This window comes from Haliotis rufescens, unplaced genomic scaffold (genome assembly GCF_023055435.1).
Source record: "Haliotis rufescens isolate VD_foot unplaced genomic scaffold, xgHalRufe1.0.p SCAF_29, whole genome shotgun sequence".
NCBI lineage: Eukaryota > Metazoa > Mollusca > Gastropoda > Lepetellida > Haliotidae > Haliotis > Haliotis rufescens.
In genome coordinates, this window is record NW_025963990.1 from 2,826,448 (window position 1) to 2,848,697 (window position 22,250).

General features: G+C 45.9%; 1 protein-coding gene across 2 annotated transcripts in view; it reads left to right on the forward strand.

Annotated features, from left to right (window-relative positions):
• Positions 1-22,250, forward strand: part of LOC124124640 (GRB10-interacting GYF protein 2-like) — a 137,733-nt gene that overhangs the window by 9,794 nt on the left and 105,689 nt on the right. For both annotated transcript variants that reach the window (XM_048402774.1, XM_048402775.1), the window contains exons 7-23: positions 140-295; positions 1,992-2,083; positions 2,559-2,675; positions 2,945-3,283; positions 4,372-4,486; positions 5,579-5,680; positions 7,617-7,681; positions 8,086-8,243; positions 8,933-9,136; positions 10,542-10,642; positions 11,088-11,188; positions 12,747-12,926; positions 13,485-13,727; positions 14,555-14,653; positions 15,476-15,565; positions 16,254-16,364; positions 16,638-16,732. In XM_048402774.1, the coding sequence (XP_048258731.1) occupies positions 140-295; positions 1,992-2,083; positions 2,559-2,675; positions 2,945-3,283; positions 4,372-4,486; positions 5,579-5,680; positions 7,617-7,681; positions 8,086-8,243; positions 8,933-9,136; positions 10,542-10,642; positions 11,088-11,188; positions 12,747-12,926; positions 13,485-13,727; positions 14,555-14,653; positions 15,476-15,565; positions 16,254-16,364; positions 16,638-16,732 (2,368 nt within the window). The remainder of the gene's footprint in view (positions 1-139; positions 296-1,991; positions 2,084-2,558; positions 2,676-2,944; positions 3,284-4,371; positions 4,487-5,578; positions 5,681-7,616; positions 7,682-8,085; positions 8,244-8,932; positions 9,137-10,541; positions 10,643-11,087; positions 11,189-12,746; positions 12,927-13,484; positions 13,728-14,554; positions 14,654-15,475; positions 15,566-16,253; positions 16,365-16,637; positions 16,733-22,250) is intronic.

The following is a 22,250-nucleotide window of genomic DNA, read 5'->3' on the forward strand; positions in this document are numbered from 1 at the left end:
ATTGTTTGGTGTAGACTTGATTATTTATAGACTGCCATCATATAGCTGGAATATTGCTGAGTGTGGCATTAAACAACAAAAAAGACTTAAGAAAAATCAGTCCTGACAGTTCTTTTGAGTTGGCATTCTATGTTTTTAGGCACACGGACCAACTGGAGAGAACCTATTGGTCGAGGTGGATTTGATGGTGAGCGGAGACAAAATGGTCCCAATAAAGACCGAACACTTTCGGATGCCGATGTTAAGCACCAGCTGTACAGACGCAGTAGGAGTAGTGAATCATGGGACACGGATGGTACAGTCAACACTCAACCAACCAAACATGGTCATGCCCAAACTTATAAATGTTCAGATTACACGTTCTTCTCAATTCTACTTTGGTAATGCAAGGACAACTTCGTTTAATTGGATTTTCCTTATATACTAATCAAAAGAAGTTAAGCAACACGCGATTCTTTCATGTTGCTATGGTTAATCTGTGATGGACTGGCAGTTTCAGATAGTAATATAAAAGAATCAGGTGTTCTTTTACTTCTTTTGAGTTGAAATTGATTGAAGTAATAGATGTAATGTTTACTTTGAAATATCGGTGTAATCTGTGAGGCATTTATACTTTTAGGCAATATACCAGGAAAGTGTCTGTTTCACTTTCTGTGTTTGTATGAGTTACCCTGTTGCACATCATCGTGTTCAGAAGGTTCTGCAACTGGCCTGTGACTCAAAGTGACCTGAGCACACCACTCATCAGAAAACCCACACTTGAACTTAGATGTATGACTGTTGTAGCTTGTGGTAGCATTGGTTTATGGACCGGAGCCGTGGACACCACTACTTTTACGTCAGTACCGGTTATTGATAGTTGGTCACATGTCCATTAGGCAAGAATTCTTTCTTCTTTTTTTTCCAGATTTTGATTTTGGTTTTGGATGGGCTGACAGTTGATTAGGGTTTATCATTACCATGACAACCATATGCACTGAGGACAGTTTATAGCACCAGTGGAGATGTATGTCGTTAAAAAAAATTCTGTTTTAGTCCTGTACAAATTTTGTTGTCAAAGTGATCTTGACTGTTAGTTTCTCCCTCCCTCCCTCCCTCTTTGTTTGGCAGATCCGTAAAGCAAGCACAAAGGATGTTAGACCTTATGAAAGTATGGTTGTTTGATGTCTTGTACAGAGTTGTACCCTGCTGCAGAAACAGGGGGAGAGTCCACATGAACTTGTCCTGACTCCCATCAGTTTTCCCATTGAGTTTTCAAGAGTTGCTTCGATGTGGTGTTGCCCACGTAATCTCTTGTCATGCATCATGAGCTTGTCGTTAATTGTGTTGGGTAAGGCCTGCAAGTTGCAGAACATTCTGAACACACTCATAAGTATTCATTTGTCAGTATCAGAACATGGAAGTGTGAGATAGACATTGTAGACTTGTGTGTGTCTTGGTAATAATTCTACATATTCTGAAAATCGGAATATTTAGACTCCTACCAATCAGCATGATGAAGGACTCTTTCAGTATAGGTCCCTCGTGACTCAGTCGTGCTGAAATAAATGATTAGAGTGAGGATTAGTTTAAGATAAGGATTAGGACACTGGTCTGAAAACGGTCTGCTTGGAGGGTTGAAAGCCAGTTGTTCAAATCCCTAAGCCATATCTTACTCAAACCCTGTCTGAATATACTGAGCAAGAAAAGTTGTGGATCATGAATATGTTTTGGGATATAGTGCTTTTTGTATTGAAACTGAGCACACAATTTCATGAACATGTCCCCAAAAATATTCATGATCCTTTACTTTTTTTGTTCAGTTTACATTGAAGATCTGCATTACCCTCCTCAGAAAGCCAACATACTGTTACATAACTCGTGGTGTTCATCTCACCCACTCACTCACTCACTCACTCACTCAAACACCCACCCACCCATCGAACATCCCCCACATGTATATTACCATGGCACTTTCACAGAGTTGTGTTTATGCGGACTTGTTCATGTAGATTTGCCTGAATGGAGTGTTCCTGGTGATGATGATATGGAAGAGCTGGGAACGTTCGATGCCAGTGGGGCATTTGTTACTTCTCATCCGAAGGTAGGATGTCAATTCAATTTCATTTCCCTCAGATTACTAAGCTTACTGCAGTCACGCTGTTTTATGAGTTTCTTTGAACGTGTTAAATATTTATATGTATAAATTTTGCAATGTTTAAAGGGTCTCTTGACCACCATTAAATTTGACCGCTGACCTTGTTGACCCATGAAGATTCGGGTTAGAACAGGTCTTCAGCAACCCATGCTTGCCGTAAAAAGCGACTATGCTTGTCCTAAGAGGCGACTAATTGGTCAGGTGGTCAGACTCGCTGACTTGGTTGATGTATGTCATATCCCAATTGCAAGATCGATGCTCATGATGTCAATCACTGGATTGTATGGTCCAGACTCTATTATTTAAAGACCAATGTTATATAGCTGGACTATTGCTGAGTGTGGCATTAAAAAACAAACCAACAAAACTGACCTTGTTGATGTTTGTGCATGTCAGGTTGTCATGATACAGTTGTTTGCAGGGCTTTAGAAATGGAGAGAGTCCGCACTCTGATGTACAGAACACCAATCAGTCACCGTCACAGCCTAACACAGACTTGCCTCCTCAGGGCAAGGAACCACCTCGAGAACAGAGAAGGGTACGCCTGTTGTTTGACTTCTTTGATTATCCAGCTTATTATTACCGTATATACTCTTCAAATCGGCATTAAAACACAACTCACCGTTCCTCATAATAAAGAAGTTGGCATCCATAAATTCTCTTCCTTATGTGTTTGACTTCTTAATGCTATTCAAAGACAAGAATATCTTTCGTGATCTTGAAGGAATATATTGGCACTTCAAATCACATGATCCTGGATGTATGATTTATTAGCATCATTGTCACCAGACATTTCTGAACTTTCAGGATAAGAAGAATCAGCGCTCAACAAGTGCTCCCGAGGTCAAACAAGAAAGTGCTAGTAACCATGGCAACAGCCAGTCTCAGTCTCCACAGCCTGCTGTCAAATCCAATCAGGAACCTAAGAGAATAGATCCCTCAAAATCTGTGCAGTTTGGGGATGTGTCACAAAGTCTTAATGACTCAAACAGTGCTCCAGTTGAACAGACATTAAACACTATGAGTGTGAACCAAGTGAGTGTACCTGTCAAGAAAGTTAAGGGTGGCCTGCCAACAGCGGACAGTGATCCCTTGGATAGATTAAAGGAGGCCGCTGAGAACATGGTAGCCGAAATGACAGCTGAGGTACAAAATATGTGGGGAGAGGTGTGTGTGAATCTTCCTAGCGTGTTGCCCTTGTGTCGGCCTTTGTCGCGCCAGGTGGGAGAGAAGGGGTGATCTATTGGCTTGTTGATTTCGGTTTTTGATGCCAAGTGGGCGTTGGTGTCAATGTGATGTAGGTTTGATGCCAAGTGGGCGTTGGTGCCAATGTGATGTGGGTGTGATACCATGTGGGCGTTGGTGCCGATGTTATGTGGGTGTGATGCCATGTGGGCGTTGGTGCCATGTGGGCTTTGGTGCCAGTGTAATGTGGGTGTGATGCCATGTGGGCGTTGATGCCAATGTGATGTGGGTGTGATGCCATGTGGGCGTTGATACCAGTGTGATGTGTGTATGATGCCATGTAGCCGTTGGTGCCAATGTGATGTAGGTTTGATGCCATGTGGCCGTTGGTGCCAATGTGATGTGGGTTTGATGCCATGTGGGCATTGGTGCCAATGTGATGTAGGTGTGATGCCATGTGGGCGTTGATGCCAATGTGATGTGTGTATGATGCCATGTGGCCGTTGGTGACAATGCGATGTAGGTTTGATGCCATGTGGCCGATGGTGCCAATGCGATGTAGGTTTGATGGCATGTGGCCGTTGGTGCCAATGTGATGTGTGTATGATGCCATGTGGCCGTTGGTGCCAAAGTAATGTGGGTTTGATGCCATGTGGGCTTTGGTGCCAAAGTAATCTGGGTTTGATGTGGATTTGATGTGGTTAAATGTGTGGTTTCTGGAGGTTCCGGAGTAGAACTCGGAAGCCATAAGACATAACTTTACTAAACTTGGTACACACATTCACCGTATGGTGTATATGTGCCTTTAGCTATTTATGATTCCCCCAAAATTGTCTTTTCTTTTATATGAATTTTATAAATTGGACTTGGTCCCTAAACTGAATGAAAGCAGCGGGTTTCATGTCTGGAGCAGAACTTGAAAATTATTAGAGAAATCTTTATGAAACTTGGTAAACACATTCACCATAAACTTTGTTGAGTGGAAGAAGGTTGATGATAATCATGGAAGGTAGAATTTCCATGAGATAACAATGCTGTTTTCTGATCAGGATGAAGAGAACAGGTTACAGAGAGGGCCCATGGACCCTCGGACTCAAGGTGTCCCTCTAAGTCATGAAGAGTCCCTCAAGTGGTTTTACAGGGATCCCCAAGGAGATGTCCAAGGTACACATATACCCACAAGGACATCACAAGGGACATGGCATGAAACATATCTCTTAGGAGGCATTGTTAGAATATTTAGATTCTCCTGCCAAGGCCTAAAATATAGTTATCTGAAGTCCAAGGTGTGGTCCTTAGTAAATGTTGAGTGGTACAGGTTAAATCCATGACTTTGAGCACAGGAGGAATGCCAGTCTGTTACTTTAGCCAATACCGTATTTGACGTTATAAGCGCCCAGGGCGCTTTCAAAATTAGAAATAGGGGGCTCTTATTAGAATATTATTTTGGTGACAAAAAACGAGTTGAAAGATAAATTTTGTGGTTTATGCTGACAGCCTGAAATGTCTATGTACGACAGATATATTTTTCAAGAATTTAATTGCTCATAATTAAAGGTGTATATAACACACAAGTGCGTATTATACGCGAATAAATAAGTCTTGTGTACATTGATCAATCGGAAGGGGTGCTAATTAGGATTGTTCACTAGCCAATATATTAGCAAATATCGCCGGGGCGCTTATTATGTCGAATACAGTAGTTCAAAGCTCCAGTAATAGTTCTAGTAAAATGTCTTTTGGTCCTGTAAGCTTTGCTTAAGTCCATTTAATAACACTGAGATCTACTAAAAATGATGTCAAGTGAAAGTTTAGGGCTTGAATACTCAAAAGCTTTTGACACAGACTCAAATAACTTTTAGTGTGTTATATATACAAAGGGGTCTCCTTTATCAGGAAAGATCCTAGTACCCTTGCTTGTCAGATAAGGTGCCTAAAGCAGTGTCAAGTTACCGCAATGTCTCCAAAGTAACCAGTCGGGCTCCGCTTGACAAAGTGATCTTAGCGCCATGTTGACTAACATATGGGAGTCTCCATTGCTGGTTTGTCTCTTTGAGATAGATGCCTTCCTGCTGCAAAAGTGTTTCCTTGAAGTTTCTGAGCTCTACCTAAACTTACCAGGCTCACAAACACCGGAGATTAAGTATATTACTAGTTTGTAAGATGAAGAGATAACATGTATTGTGTGCAGATGCTGAAATCAGATTTTACTCATCAACTCACTCACTCACCCACTCACTCACTCCACTTTTTCAGGTCCTTTTAACCCAGAGGAGATGGCCCAGTGGTTCAGTGCTGGTTACTTTACAATGAGTCTTCTGGTTAAAAGGGGATGTGATGAACGATTCCAGCAGCTAGGTATGTTCCATCACCATGTTGTTCATGCTCATAACGATGTTTAGGTGTGCCAGACTGCCTCCATGGTCTAGTGGTAGAGCGGCCGCCTGGAGAGCTGGAAGTCCTAGGTTCGATAACCGGTTGTGTCATACCCAAAGACATTAAAAGATGGTACCAATTGTTACCCTGTCTGGCACTCGGCATTAAAGGGCTAAAGCAAGGGCTGGTCGGCTCGGAGTCAGTATGTTGTGTCTGAGAGGGGTATTTATGTTAAACTGTGGCATGGTATTTCAGTGTGCAAGCATTCTAAAATCAGCATCAGTCTGAACTAGTACAAGCAGCAATGCACACACGCACGCACGCACGCACGCAGACACACGCGTGCATGCAGGTCGCTTTTTAAGTGCAATAATCTTGGATGCGACGTTAAACCCCATTTCACCTCGCCTTAACTGTGCCACTTGGAATGAAAGTGTGCCAACGAGATGTATACTATTGATCCATCTTTGAACTTGGTGGATATCTTTTTGCCAAGGTTAGATATGAAGCAGTTATAATTGAGAATGTTTGCCCCCTTCCTTTACTTTGTGTATCCTACAATAAGTGTGTTCATGTGTTCATAAGTTTCCATGTGTTTGCCATGTTTATTTTGGCAAAAGTACAGTTATCACTGGTTTGGCTTTTTCTGTGTGCCCTTGAGGCTCCCCAAACCTATTACCCCTGCCATGAAGTGGAAGGGGGATATAGGAATGGGTGCTGTCCATCTGTCCTTCCGCCCATCCATCCTTCCGTCTGTCTGTCACGTTTCGTTTCCGGAGCAGAACTAAAAAAACATGACATATATCTTAACCAATCTTGTCACATAGATAGGTCTAGTGGAGAACCTTTTGATAGTTTGGGATTTTTTAAAAATGTATTTTTCGAGTTTCCATGGCAACAACTTGGACTTAGACTGAAAATGGCGGTAGCGCTGCTTTCCGGAGCAGGTCTTGAAAACCGTACAATATGATTCACCAAACTTGGCACGTAAATAGGTCTGGTGGTGAACTGGTGCCTTTTGATAGTTTTATTTTTTGTTAAAAACATTCTTTTCAAGGCTTCCATAGCAATGACTTTGACTTCGACTAAAAATGGCAGTAGTGCTCGTTTTCTGTGGTCTAATGCCTTGCACACAACTGGACATTTCATATTGGTGGGGGATATGAGTATTTCATGCTTGTTTTAACCATGCCATTACAAGTTTTGCCTTCTAAAATCCGAGTAAGTTGGAACCTTGTTTTAGGTCATTGTCATCGGCATATCGAGCTCTAAGACTGAAAAATGCATTCTAAAGTAACATTCATCCAACTTATTCAACTTCCTTTATGAACGGAGAGATTTACAGTAAACTGTTATTGTTAGAAGCACGTCCATGGGCTAGTGGATACAGCCCAAGGACGTTAAAAGATGGTGCTTGTTGTTACCATGCCTGATGCTTGGTATTAAGGGCATAAAAGAAGGACTGGTCGGCTCGGAGTCTAGTGGGGGATTCATGTTAAAACTCCGGCATCATATCTCAATGGGCTTGCACTAGTAAACTGGTATTAGTCTGGACTGGTACAAGCCGCCACACACAGACACTGACACATGCATGCACGTCACTGTATAAGTCATTTTCCCGAGACAAGAGACATTGCTGACTTTAAAAGTCCAGTTTCCAACCTTGCCGAACTAGGCTGGAATTCCTTGTCTCGATCGTAGAACCACCAGTGGCTATTACGAGTTATATCCCTTCTAAGCCTCTCCTATGGACCAATCAGATTGGTCGTATTAATTGCATTTGCTTCAAACAAAATGGCAGCACCCAGTCAAGACAGTCAAATCGATTATCAAGACAGTTTATGAACTGGATTTCGATTTTGTTGCGCAATTTTGATTTGGGACCCATTTCACCTCACTGTTATTTGTACGATTCCAGGAGAGCTGATCAAGAGATGGGGCCGAGTTCCATTCCTAGCTGGCCCAACACCACCTCCATTACTGGTAAGATGGACTTTCACATTCCTTGTGTTGTGATGCTACATGTCAAAGTCAATATTTACTAAAAACAGTGAATAAACTATGAACATGGACTTTCACATTCCTTGTGCTGTGATCGTACATGTCAAAGTCAATATTTACTAAAAACAGTGAATAAACTATGAACATGGACTTTCACGTTCCTTGTGTTGTGATGCTACATGTCAAAGTCAATATTTACTGAAAACAGTGAATAAACTATGAACAAAACAAATGGTGTATTTTAGTAATTTTTAGTATCTTTGTAGAAGGAAGAAATTATGTTTCCTTGAAAAGAAAAGTATTCAACCCATTTCAAGCTACAATATGTTAAAAAATAAATCAATTTCTTCCTCCACATTCATTGTTACTCCTTGTTTCATTGCCAGAACATCCCAGTAACAGCTGCCAATACTGAAGCCCCCGTTAAACAGACCCCACCCCCACAGCAGCCAACGCCCACTCCTCCACCCCCTCAGGACCTGCTTGGAATCATACCTCAACAGTTTCTCCTTCAACAGCTCATGCAACAACAGATGCTCATGAGGTAAGGGGAGACCGAAATCTCACAGAGTACCAGGAATATTTGAATAACAGTTTTTGTTCTAGGGCAGAACCCTATCCTGGCTGATGAACTGTGTGGATCAAATAGGCAGTGTGTATTCCTGCACTCACGGCATGCTTCTTTGTTCAGCCCATTAACCACTGTCCCAGGCTTCATTATCTTAGCATGCTTGCCGTAAAAGGTGACTACTGTTGTAAGGGACGACTGACCGCATCGGGTGGTCAGGCTCGCTGACTTGGTTGATGCATGTCATTGTATCCCAGTTGCGTGGATCGATGCTCATGATGTCAGTCACTGGATTGTCTGGTCCAGATTTGTTTGTTTACAAACCGCTCTCATATAGCTGGAATATTGCTGATTGCGGCTTTAAACAACAAACAAACAAACAAAACTGATGTGATATCATAGCTCATGCTCAGAAGCCTTAAGCCTATAAGCTATTGCCACTCTGAAATTTGAGTATTTCTTACCAGAATAGGAATGTTATATGTAACATTCCATGAACAATTGTGAAATTCTTTTAGGATTCAAACAGCTAAACCCAGGACTTGCAGTATAAAGTATTTATGTCCATTCTCAATATGTTTTGGTAGAGGAGTATAAGGAGGCAATAGTTTGCGTCTAAGGACCCTGAGGTGTTTCAAGTGCAAGATGAGTGTTGATTATTGCAGACAGATGCAGGTCCAGATGATGACACAGATGCAAGAACAGGATTCATTCAAGAACATGTCTCCACCACAGCAGCAACAGATGGTGATGCAGATGTTGATGCAGACACAACCTATGTTTATGCAGCAACTTCAGCAGCTACAACAACTACAGCAGCAACAACAACAACAGCAACAACAACAACAACAGAACAGGCTGTCCCCACAGTGAGTTGAATTAGTATTTGTGCTTTAAGACAGAAGTCTGGAGTCATACAGAAGTGCTATGTCGGCAGTAGGGGTATACCTAGGTCTTTGAGACTGTGGTACTTTGAAATTAACCAATCAGCCATTGGAATTTGAACCCTTTTGTACCAGAGAGAAATGTATGTTACATGCGAAATACAATCTACATTTTTCATTTGTTCTGTTGATTCAAGCAGCCCTAGCTTGTAGTGTCCCCCAGGTCTGCAATGTCAATTATTAACATATACAGTAAACTACGTTTATAACGAACACGCTTATAACGAACTGACCGATATAACAAACTTATTTTTAGTCCCGGCCTTTTGTTGTATACATGCTGTATATATGCTTATAACGAACTACGGTTATTATGAACTAAAATTAGTGGTCCCTTTGAGTTCGTTATTATTGTAGTTTACTGTATTCTCAATTTATATTTAATATTGTGTGGTTAGGCACTGTGGTGACATACAAAGTTGTTGCTGATTTGACTGACCATCCACCCTGGGGTGAATCCTGGTGAAATAGGTCCCCTGCAACTTCTGCTGGTTGTAAGAGGCCAGCCATGAGATCCGGTGCTCGGTGATATTGTGTGGTTAGGCACTGTGGTGACATACAAAGTTGTTGCTGATTTGACTGACCATCCACCCTGGGGTGAATCCTGGTGAAATAGGTCCCCTGCAACTTCTGCTGGTGGTAAGAGGCCACCCATGAGATCCGGTGCTCGGTGATATTGTGTGGTTAGGCACTGGTGGCATACAAAGTTGTTGCTGATTTGACTGACCATCCACCCTGGGGTGAATCCTGGTGAAATAGGTCCCCTGCAACTTCTGCTGGTGGTAAGAGGCCACCCATGAGATCCGGTGCTCGGTGATATTGTGTGGTTAGGCACTGGTGGCATACAAAGTTGTTGCTGATTTGACTGACCATCCACCCTGGGGTGAATCCTGGTGAAATAGGTCCCCTGCAACTTCTGCTGGTTGTAAGAGGCCACCCATGAGATCCGGCGCTCGGTGATATTGTGTGGTTAGGCACTGGTGGCATACAAAGTTGTTGCTGATTTGACTGACCATCCACCCTGGGGTGAATCCTGGTGAAATAGGTCCCCTGCAACTTCTGCTGGTGGTAAGAGGCCAGCCATGAGATCCGGTGCTCGGTGATATGGTTGATTGGATGTTATTGTACCCCGAGGGTATGGATCATTCCTCACAATATCAATCACTTGATTGTCTGGCCCAGACTAGATTACTTTAGGGAGAGCGTTAGAAAGCTGGAATATAGAGTGTGTCATTAAACAACAAACAAACAAAAAGACTGCCCATCCCAATAACGGGGTAGTGCTATGAGTCTGTGCAGAGATGATGTGGAAGCTACCACTGTGTTCCAGGCCGCAGACAGCAGAGGGCACCCCTACTACCTCCCACCCAGCATATCACATGCCCCAGCCTGGCCCTGCTGCAGAAGGGGAGGGGCACCCTCCAGGACAAGGTAAGTCCTCTAAAACCAGGTGTTGACCCGCCATTTAAGGTCAAGGGCAAAAGTCACAAGGACTCCAAGGTTTCCATTTTAATTGGGTTATTACATTTTTCATTGGGTAACCTATATTTTTTCACTCATCTATTCATCACTCTATTGGTTTTTTCCCAAAATGAGTAAACATTTTTGATTTATTAATGTAAATAACGGTTCTAAATATATAGGTTTGACTTGGAAAGTAAATTAGCTCGTAATTGTGTTTCGGAAATTAGCTCCATTGTACGCATGCTGAAAACGGTTCTTTGGGTATTTACACATGCTGTTTTTATAATTTGAGTTTTTCCTTTAATGCATGCGTTTCTGTACGCAAGTTAATTGAAAGTAATTGTTTTTTGAATATTTTGTTTGGTATTTTACGCCAATACGCTGCTTATCTGTAGCTCTGTGTATGTTGCAGTTGCTTGGTCTCAGCCCAGCAGTGTGTGGGACCTGGAGACCCCGCCCAGTGACATGTCACCCAACACTGTGAACCAGCAGCAACTGGAAAAACTGCAAGCTGTGAGTATTCCCCATATGTGTGAAGGGTCATGCTGTGTCTATCTTATAACTTATAACTTTCAAAATTGTCAGTTCTTGCTCAAAATTGCCATCAAAATCGGACCTGTTGCAGTGCTGCTATGGTTACTGCTTATGAAAATGTTCATCCTTTGATGCAAGAATGTTGTTACAGTAGCCTCTGTTTAAACTACCATCCACTGTCAGTTTAGACAATTTGGTTCAGGTTGAAGTAATGGTATTTAACACTTTTTTGCCTGACAGACTTTTCTCATGTTTAGACTGAATGTAGAATGTGTGGCCACTCATGTCAGCCTAGACAGTTAGACATATTTGCATGAGCCAGGTTTAATGATTTCTTATGGCAGAGTGGGCACGGGTAGTCCAGGGTGCCGTTGTACAAAGCTATCTTAGCGCTAAGGTGATCGTAACTCCCATACCTAACACAGCCTTACGAAGTGCTAAGATTGTTTTGTACAACGGCACCCAGTTGTCTAAGGCTCTGCAGGTCACTGTGCAGAGTTATGTCCCTTAGTGTGCTGGTATCCCATGATTCACCCTGACTATGACCTTGGTTTCTCCGTACCATACCCTTGCTCTTGAGTTTCATGGGGTGGTCGGGTAGCCTAGTGGTTAAAGCGTTTGCTCACCACGCCGAAGACCCGGGTTCGATTCCTGACATGGGTACAATGCGTGAAGCCGATTTCTGGTGTCCCCCGCCGTGATATTGCTGGGATATTGCTAAAAGCGGCGTAAAACCATACTCACTCACTTGGGTTTCATGGGTTAACGTGGTAGACATTGAAGACCTGTATTCCTCCCATATTACACTGACATGCTGTGATGGAACAGAAATACTGTTCAAAGTGTGTTAACCCATCTCACATACACTGTTGTGGCGATTATTTGTCCACAAGGGCTCGCTGACAGTTCTCCCTTATCATCCAGTGTCGTAACACAAGGGCTCGCTGACAGTTCTCCCTTATCATCCAGTGTCGTAACACAAGGGCTCACTGACAGGTCTCCCTTACCATCCAGTGTCGTAACACAAGGGCTCGCTGACAGTTCTCCCTTATCATCCAGTGTCGTAACACAAGGGCTCGCTGACAGTTCTCCCTTACCATCCAGTGTCGTAACACAAGGGCTCGCTGACAGTTCTCCCTTATCATCCAGTGTCGTAACACAAGGGCTCACTGACAGTTCTCCCTTATCATCCAGTGTCGTAACACAAGGGCTCGCTGACAGTTCTCCCTTACCATCCAGTGTCGTAACACAAGGGCTCGCTGACAGTTCTCCCTTATCATCCAGTGTCGTAACACAAGGGCTCACTGACAGTTCTCCCTTATCATCCAGTGTCGTAACACAAGGGCTCACTGACAGTTCTCCCTTATCATCCAGTGTCGTAACACAAGGGCTCGCTGACAGTTCTCCCTTATCATCCAGTGTCGTAACACAAGGGCTCACTGACAGTTCTCCCTTATCATCCAGTGTCGTAACACAAGGGCTCGCTGACAGTTCTCCCTTATCATCCAGTGTCGTAACCTTATTCTGTCTAAACCAGCAACAGAAAGCAGAAGAAATTCGCCGGAAGCAGGAGGAGGAAGAAGAAAGACGTCGTCAGATAGAGATGCAGAGAACTCAGGAAGAGCTGAAGAGACAGCAGGAGGAGATAGCCATAGAGAGGGAGAAGATGATACGAGAGAAGAAGGAGCTGGAGAGACAGAGACAGGTCGAGCTGAAGGTAGGCGAGCCTTGCTTGCACAAAGTAAGGAGAAGATATATGGATGAACAACTTCTTTATTACAATAAGGAGCAACATTTCAGTGTAGGTACTAACACCGTTATCAAGCATCGTTATCTAATGGAATAAAGTTGTTCATCCATATATTTTATCCTTATTTAGTCCTCCAACTTCTCAATGCCTCTCGAAGATGTTTCTTGCATGCACAGCATGTATCTGACATGACATAAAAGCTGAACTGCCCAGGAGAATACTTGGAACACCATTCATTAGATGCTAAGAAGTATATGGGCTCCTTGTGTTAGAATAGCTATCACCAGCTCCATAATTACTGAAGTGTCCAAGAACAAGGTCTTGCCGAGAGATCTGATAACTTGATGCAGATTGTGAAGACATGTCCATATTGTCCTTGACGTTGAGGATTCATTTGGCATGAGATGAGATATATTTGCTTTGTGTGAATGATGTCCTCAGCATTGAAAAGATCTGTTGTGCGAAATTCTGAATTAAAATGTCTTAATAAAAATGGTTTGAAAAGAGTCCTTACTTTCCATATAGCGTATGGAAGAAATCCGTCGTCGGGAGGAAGAAGAAATGAGACGACAAATGGAGGAAGAACGTAAACGAGAAGAAGAGAGAATGCGAGAAGAGCAGCGTCGCCGAGAAGAAGAGCTTGTTGTCCAGAGAGAAGAAGAAGCTCGTAGGAAGCAGGAAGAAGAAAGGAAGAGAATGATAGAGGAAGAGAGGAGGCGACAAGAGGAGACGCACAGACAACAGCTGGAGGAAGAACACAAGAAACAGGTGGGTACCTTTGTCCAACTGCAGTGTAAAACAAGCACTGATCTGTCGTCTTACAGTATTGTAATGACATGCTACTCCACCTTTTATTGGGGACTTTATCTTTCCATGATACACAAAACTCACTTTCATGATATGTCAAGTGTATATTTAGATGGCACATATCTGATTATCTCTATCAAACATTGAGTGGTATATGTCAGCACAATAGACCAGGTTTTTAACTGTTTGAGATGTGAAGCCCATTTCTGGTGTCCCCCGCCGTGATCTTGCTGAATTATTGCTACAAGCGGCATAAAACCATACTCACTCACTTTAACTGTTTTTAGAAGAATATGTTAGTTCCCAATTTTGATTTACTTTCCAATGGACCATCGCATGGGTTGCCATTTATGAATAAATATCTGCTCTTAGGGTTTATTGGTTGAAATAATTGGAGATGACACTGGAAGACTGATCGTGATCTTTGATGTAGGTGCAGATGGAGTTTTTAGAGTAAGACATTTTCTTAAAAACTTTGAATGTTCTTGAAAGTACAAAAAATAGTTTCCCCGTGAGCATTCCTGGTTGGGATAGGCCCCAAGCAACCTATGATGATTGTAAGAGGCGACCAAATGGATCGGGTGGTCAGACTTGGTGACTTGATTGATTGCCTGCCATGATGACGTTGGTGTTGATAGTTGCTCCAATATCGATCACATGATTGACTCTTCCAGACCACCATCATTTCGCTGGAATATTGTGTGGTGTTAAACAACAAACGAAACAAACAACTTATAAGTGTTCAAAGTTAGTAAAAGTGTGTTATATGACGCTACTCTTGTGTGCAGGAGATGTTGCGGCAGCAGGAAGTACAGAGACAACAGGAGGAGATGCAGCAGGAGCAGCAGCGGGAGGAGGAGCGACAGAGAGAGATGCTCAGACAACAGGTACACCTCGGTGTTAGATCTCTCCTTGGGGGTCTGGGTTAACACTGGCTGCCTGCTCTGTAGTGCTTGTTGTAGAGGCGACAATTGGATCAGGTGGGGCCTCAGTGGCTTGGTCAATAGTGACGGAGTCATTTACCCGATACTCAGACAACAGGTACACCTCGGTGTCAGATCTCTCCTGGTGGGTCTGGGTTAACACTGGCTACCTGCTCTGTAGTGCTTGTTGTAGAGGCGACAATTGGATCAGGTGGGGCCTCAGTGGCTTGGTTGATCGGGTAGCCTAGTTGTTAAAGCGTTTGTTCTGCACGCCAAAGACCCGGGTTCAATTCCCCACATGGGTACAATGTGTGAAGCCCCTGCCGTGGTGATGCTGGAATATTGCTAAAAGTGGTGGAAAATACCACCCCCACCCACTCGCTCGCTCACTCGCTCACTCACTCACTCACTCACTCACTCACTCACTCACTCACTCACTCACTCACTCACTCACTATACGATGCCCTGGGCTGAAGCTCATACTATAAGTCTGTGGTCTGTCCTGCCTTCACTCATTATTTACAGGCTGCAGCATTAAACAGCACTCACTCACTCACTCACTCACTCACTCCCTCACTCACTTGTCAATACTTCAGACAATAGTTTCAATAGTTGCTATTATTTATAAATAAAATAAAAAATTTGCATTGGAAACCTTTAAGTCAAATTTCAAACCTATAAGTTGATAAGCAAGGATTATGACAGCTTCAGATTGGATGTTTAGAAAATCAGGAGTATTGACAAAGTCTTTTAGCATAATTTATATTTGGTTACTTTTTGTTGTAGGAGATGCAGCGTCAGGAACAACAGAAACTTCAGCAAGAGGCGCTAAGACGTCTCCAGCAACAACAACAAGAACAGTTGGCTCGAATGCAGGTACACGAACTGATGCTATATAAGATACTTTGGAGTCACCTGACTGATCAGAGCTCATAGTAATTCACAGGAAATTTGGATGCAAGTTTTACTTGCTATCCCTGTGTAGACCCGTGAAGATGCGGGTTAGAATAGGTCTTCATGCTCGTCATAACAGGCGACTATGCTTGTTGTAAGAGGCGACTATGCTTGTTGTAAGAGACGACTCACGGGATTGGGTGGTCAGACTCGCTGTCTTGGTTGATGCATGTCACCAAATCCCAGTTGCGTGGATCGATGCTCATGATATCACTCACTAGAATGTCTGGTCCAGACTCGATTATTTACAGACCGCCTTCATCTAGCTGGAATAATGCTGAGTGCGGCGTTAAACAACAAACAAACAGACAAATATCCCTGTGTGGATTCTGTGGAGCCTGCCTGGGTTAAGATCCCCTGTGCCACATGCTTGTTGTTAAAAATAACAAGGTTGTCAGGCTTTTTGATTTGATGGATTGTATGTTACCACACCCTGATGGTATAGATCGTTGCTCATGCTTTCAGTCACTGGTTTGCCTGGTCCAGACTGATAATATACAAGTTGCCATGTTATAGTAGGAGTGCTACTGACTGCAGTGTAATATGATGGACAAACACTGGAGATTGCTTGAAATGTTGACTTGATTTTGATTTGCCTGTTTTGTGTCAGCTTCCTGCCACTGCGCAGTGGGCGAGTCAGCTGCAGCAGAGGGAGGCAAACGAAGGGAAGTCCCTGGCAGAGATACAGCAGGAGGAGGAGAGACAGATGCAGGAGAGAGAAGTGAGTTGACCAGTGGTGGCTGATAGAATGGGAGTGTTATTTGTGGGGAATTGGTAGGATGTCAGTATTTAAGGATGACAGTGTGAGGAAGGACTGGAAATTAGTCAATGGCATTGAGGGGAAGTGAGAGATAGTGATGGATTGAAATGTTTAAAGTAATGGTGACTTAATATTGTCTCAAACTAAGACATCATGATATAATTTGATTGTCTAGGTGGCATAACTGTAAGGAAATTATGAATTTTATTTTATGACATTTATTTTATGTTTCAGCGCCAACTTGAGATTCAGAGGCAGCAAATGTTTGCCATCCAACAACAGCAGCAGCAGCAACAACAGCAACAGCAGAAGTCATGGGGAGCACAAATGTAAGTCGCCCCCTTCTCAACACCCAGTATGTATAGAAATTGTGCAAAACCACACTGTTAAAAATCACAGCCAGCATATTCAGACAATAACAACATGGTATCTCAACAGCAGCGTTTTGATGCCCATCCAATCAAGCTCAGGTTTTCCTAACTCAGACTTGATTATTTACAGGCTGTTGCGATATCGCTGGAATATTGCTAACAACAGCTGAAGACAAATTACATTAAGTAATACGTTACCACTGTTATACCGAGGCTGTTGTCTCCCACAACTGCTGCTATAGCGAAATCTACCACAGAGATCTCAATTACCTCATGCAGCACGTGCGTAGCCACCTAGCTGCCATGTGACACCCTTCACTCTTGTCTCCTTCGTCTGCTTAGCAAGACGTGTTTTCTCCTGCTGAAGCGTTCCTTGAAGATTTGGTGATATTTATTATAGTTTATTTTCTAATAAACTGTGCTTTTATGGGGCGTTGCGGTAGCTACGCTTGGTTATAATTTTCCCGCCAAACGGAAAATTTTTCCCGCCCTTTTTTCTATATACTTGCGGGGTTCGCGTATGCACGTTGTGTTTTACGTTTCCCCTGTTCTTGTATGTTTTGGGGGTTAACATAACTTATTTCTTTAATAAAAGTTATATGTGTATGTTATATGTTCACATTGCTCGTTTATTTTCTTGTGAAAATGTTCGTTTGTGAATCATTGTGGTGCGTGCGTTGTAACCATGTTTTGTTCTTTGTTTATAGCAAACAATCAATGTCTGACATGGATATGTCCCCAGTATCCACCCCCTCTACCCCTGCTCCTCGGAGTTATGGGGTGTGCAGAAAGTTTTTGTCGTCCCGGGATCCCCACGTTCGTTGCCCGCGGTGCAGGGTTCCTTGCGGGGACACCCGGTGCATCCTGTGCGAAGGTCTGGGGCCTGCGGATTTTGAGCGGTACCGGCTGTACGTACAGTCCGTCTCCACCCCTGTGGTGGCCGGTTCGTCCGGTCGGGGTCCCCGTGCGGGTACCACCTCCTCGGCTGCGGCGGATCCCCTTGCGGCCCTCGGGCTGTCTGGGGATTCCGTCGCCGCATTGTTGTCGAAACTTGTGGATTCCATGCTGGCGGCCTTATCGCAAGATAGGCCGCTGGCTGTTCCGTCCCCGGCCTCTTCGGTGGCCGCGGGGTCGGACGCGGGGTCCACCGGTAAAGCGGCGGATCTCTTGGCGGCCCGTGTGCTGTCCGGGGATTCCGTCGCTGCATTACTTGCATAACTTGTGGACTCCAAGCTGGCGGCCTTATCTCAGGATAGGCCGCTGGCTGTTCCGTCCCCGGCCACTTCGGTGGCCGCGGGGTCGGACGCGGGGTCCACCGGTACGGCGGCGGCTCCCGTGGTCACCGGTCCTTCCCCCGAACCGTTGCTCCCGCTATCGGTTTAGGACCGCGTGGCCATGGTTTATGACCTCTTTGAGGACATGCCCCGGCCGGTACCGCGGGGAATCCACGACTGTGGGTTCCTCCGAGGTATACGATGAGTCTTCCGACTCGGCTTTCCCCGCATCAACCTTGCTGCGCGGTTTCAAGCCTTCCTTGGAGAACGCCTTCGCGGCGGCCTCCGGTCGGGGTCTCCCGTTGCCTCCGACGTCGTGGAGAAAGGGTTTATTCCCGGTACATGACCTTGCCTTTCCCGAGGCTGGTCCTACCGCGGAGGCCCATGTTGAGCGGTTGGGTGTCCGTGCCCCACCGGCTGCTACGGTAACGCAAGCTACCTTGCACCAGCTGGACGCCCTCGCTCGGCACTCCATGTCTCACGGAGACACTTACTTGGCTGAAGCGGCCCGTCTGGTCGAAGGTTCTCCCACGGACCGTGACCAGCGCATTTACAACTGCCTGCTCAGTTTAAATGCTTGCCTGGAGTACGTTGCCGAGGACTCTCGGCACACACTTGCTCTTGTTGGGTCCCTGCATAGGCGCCTGGGTGCCGCTCCTAACCGGAGCGCGCCCCAGGCTGCTGCGGCCGGTAGGTCTAAGGGGTCGGGTTCTTCTTCCTCTGGGAAGTAGCCCCGCCCTGAGGGCTCCGGTATGGGCAATCAGCTGCCCTTTCGCGGGAAAACGGGGAACTGGGGGAAGCCCAAGTCGTCGACGGACGGCAAGGGCCCCTCCAGGTGACTCTCATTGGAGGGGTTCGTATGCCGACAGCGCCAACTTCGGTTGGCCCTTAGGCGAACCCGAGTCACTTGGCCCTGGACAGTTGCGCCTGTCGCAACCTGTCAGGGCCCCCTCTCCTTCCCCAGTGGGAGCCAGACTCCAGACTTACTGGGAGAATTGGGAACAAGTGTTCGACGACCCGTGGGTGGTCAACACGATTCGGTACGGCTATCGGCTTGATCTCAAAGCGAATCCGCCGCTCACCGTTGCCCCGTTGGCAGGTTTCGATTCGGAAACCGATCTTCCCATCCTCGCCGATGCCATCGGCAGGTTGGTGGAGAAGGGGCAGTACGGGAGTTAGCTCTACCAGAAATAACACCGGGGTTTTACTCCAGGATATTTCTCGTTCCCAAGTAGGACAGTGCCGAACTCAGAATGATTCACACGTCCGCTCCCTGGCTGTTCACCCGGTTAACCACCCCCATAGTGGGGTTCCTCCACAGGAGGGGTGTCCGGTACTTCGCGTACCTGGACGACTCGCTAGTAGCAAATCGAATGACGGACACCCTGTCACGCCATCTCGATTTCGCACGTCGGCTCTTGGAGCAATTTGGGTGGATTATCAATCTCCCCAAGAGCGAGTTAACCCCTTCTCAGAACTTGCTGTTCATCGGAGGTCGGTTCAACACGGTGTCCCATCGCCTCTTTGTCCCCCCAGACCGGTGGCACAAAATTCAGGCGATGATTGCCAAAGTCTTAGCGGTGCAACAGACTGTTCACTTTTGGGAACAGCTGTTCGGGCTACTTGTATCAGCCCAGGACTGCACCGCACGGGGTCGTCTCCAACTCCGCCCGCTGCAACGGTTTTTAATCCAGTTGTTAGCAACGGAGGTGAACAGTGCGACCGTCGCCCTCCCGGATCGGCTCCGACCGCATCTGGAGTGGTGGACGGTCCCTTACATTGTCTTATCAGGAGTCTCTATGCGGCCCTACCGGGCCACGTTGACCCTGTATACAGACGCCTCTCTAGTGGGCTGGGGCGCCCATCTAAAGGGGGAGGTGAGCTCGGGGCTGTGGTGCTTAGACGAACTAGGTCTTCACATCACTTGTCTCGAGTTCAAGGCAGTGATCAACGCAGTCAATCACTGGAAGCATCGTCTCGTCGACGCCCGGCTCATGCTGGCGACCGACAACACGACGGTAGTGTCCTATGTGAACAAACTGGGGGGAACCCACAGTCACTCGCTACTCGATCTCACGTTCGAGTTTTACGCTCTGGTGGACAGTGTCCCGTGCCAGATACGCGCCCGTCACATCCCAGGTGTGCGGAACGTACTGGCCGATGCTCTATCGAGGCCTCAGGATCCGAGCCCCACAGAGTGGATGCTGAACCCAGTAGTGTTTCAGTGGCTGTGCGAACGTTTGGGTCGTCCGATGGTCGACCTGTTCGCAACGCGGTTCAACAATCAACTCCCGTTGTTTGTATCACCAGTCCCGGTCCCGAGGGCCATCGATCACGATGCTCTCGCGTTAGACTGGACGGGCTTGGTCGCTTATGCTTACCCGCCGACAGCGTTGATACCACACATTCTAAGCCGGCTCCGAGGAGTTCGCTGTCGAATGTTACTGATCGCGCCCATGTGGCCGAACAGATCGTGGTACCCCGACTTGCTGACCCAGGTCACGCAGTCGCCACTTCCACTGCCTGTGAGACCGGATCTCTTGATCCACCCTCACACCCGTCAGCTTCATCCAAACGCAGGGCAGTTCAATCTGCACGCGTGGATGTTGTCACCGAGCGTCTGAGGAGTAAAGTTTTTTCTCGCCGGGCGTCTCGGGCATACGTTAGTATGCATCGTGATTCTACCCAGAAGGTGTATAATGCACGTTGGGTTATTTTCACGAAGTGGTGTTGTAAACATCACATTCATTCGCCAGATAAGGTATCTGTGCAGGATATTGCTCGTTTCATGTCTCACTTGCGAGAGACCCGGAAACTCTCGGGGGTTCCATTGCCAACTATGTCTCGTCCGTTGCTACGGTACGGGACGTTGCTATGGGTACCAGTCTCTCCAAAGAGCCGGTGATACGGGGTATTATCAAGGGTTTCAAACAGCACGATCTTAAGAAGGGCCGCCTTCGGGCACCGGCCTGGGATCTTTCCCTAGTGTTGCAATCACTTACGGAAGCTCCGTATGAACCCTTGCATAGTGCTTCGTTCCGGCATGTGACTTGGAAAACAGCATTTCTCCTCTCCTTTGCCACGGCGGCACGTGTATCCGAAATTCATGCACTCGATGTCGCCAAGGTACGATTCGATAGGGGTGACGAAGGAGCGGTCCGCCTGGGCCTGCTCATGGGCTTCGTCGCCAAGAATCAGAGAGTCGGGCAAACGGAGAGAGAATTCACTGTAAGATCACTCAAAGAAATCTTACATCCTGCTGATACTGAGGACAGAGCGCTGTGTCCGGTTAGGGCCCTTAAGTATTATCTTAAGGCTTCGAATGAACGTAGACAAGGGCGTGACCGTCTGTTCATATCGTGTAACCCTAATCGCACGGTTGACATACCTCGCAACTCGATTGCGTTGTGGCTTCGTTCTGTCATCAATCTGGCGTACCGGTCTCGGGGGTTACCGGTAGCGGGGTCAACCCCGCACGAGATCAGGGCGCTAGCGGCAACATTTGCCCTACACTCGAATATCTCTGTTCGCAGAATATTACGAGGTTGTTACTGGCGTTCTGACTCGGTTTTTGCCAATCATTACCTCAAACAGGTCGCTGATGCCGTCGTGGAGAGTGTGCACCGTCTTGGCCCGCGGATCGCGGCGCAAGCGGGCACCTAAGGGGTGTGCCCAGCGCAATTCCGAACTCCTCAGGCGTCTGACCTTGCACGGTGGTCAATCTGGGTCTACTCCAATGTTCCCACTGCCGTGGGTACAGGAGTTGGGGTCCCGCAAACCAGCGCACTCACACCACAGGTGAGGGCGGCTTTTTGTGTGCTTTGTCCTTATTTGTATTTTGACAATTATGTCTTTAATTGTCTGTCGTGTATCCCAACCTTGTGATGCATGCTTACAAATACTGGAATTAGGTCACGCGCCTAATGCATACTTTAAGTAGGCTTGCTCTGGGATATACGGTCTGAATGAAATTAATTTCCCTCTTTTCGACTGTTTAACCTGATCTAAGATTAAGCTCACGCGGATACAGTGTTCTCATCCGCTGCGGCGATGAAATACCTATCCAGTGGGGCCGTTTGGAGTCACCAATCGTTTTGGCAATGACGATTGAGCCTTACGGTATGCGCTTGACAGTGCTTTGGTATTCCTATAGGGTAACGCCTAGCTAGGTGCATGCGCATCGAGTGCTTCCGCCTTGGTGT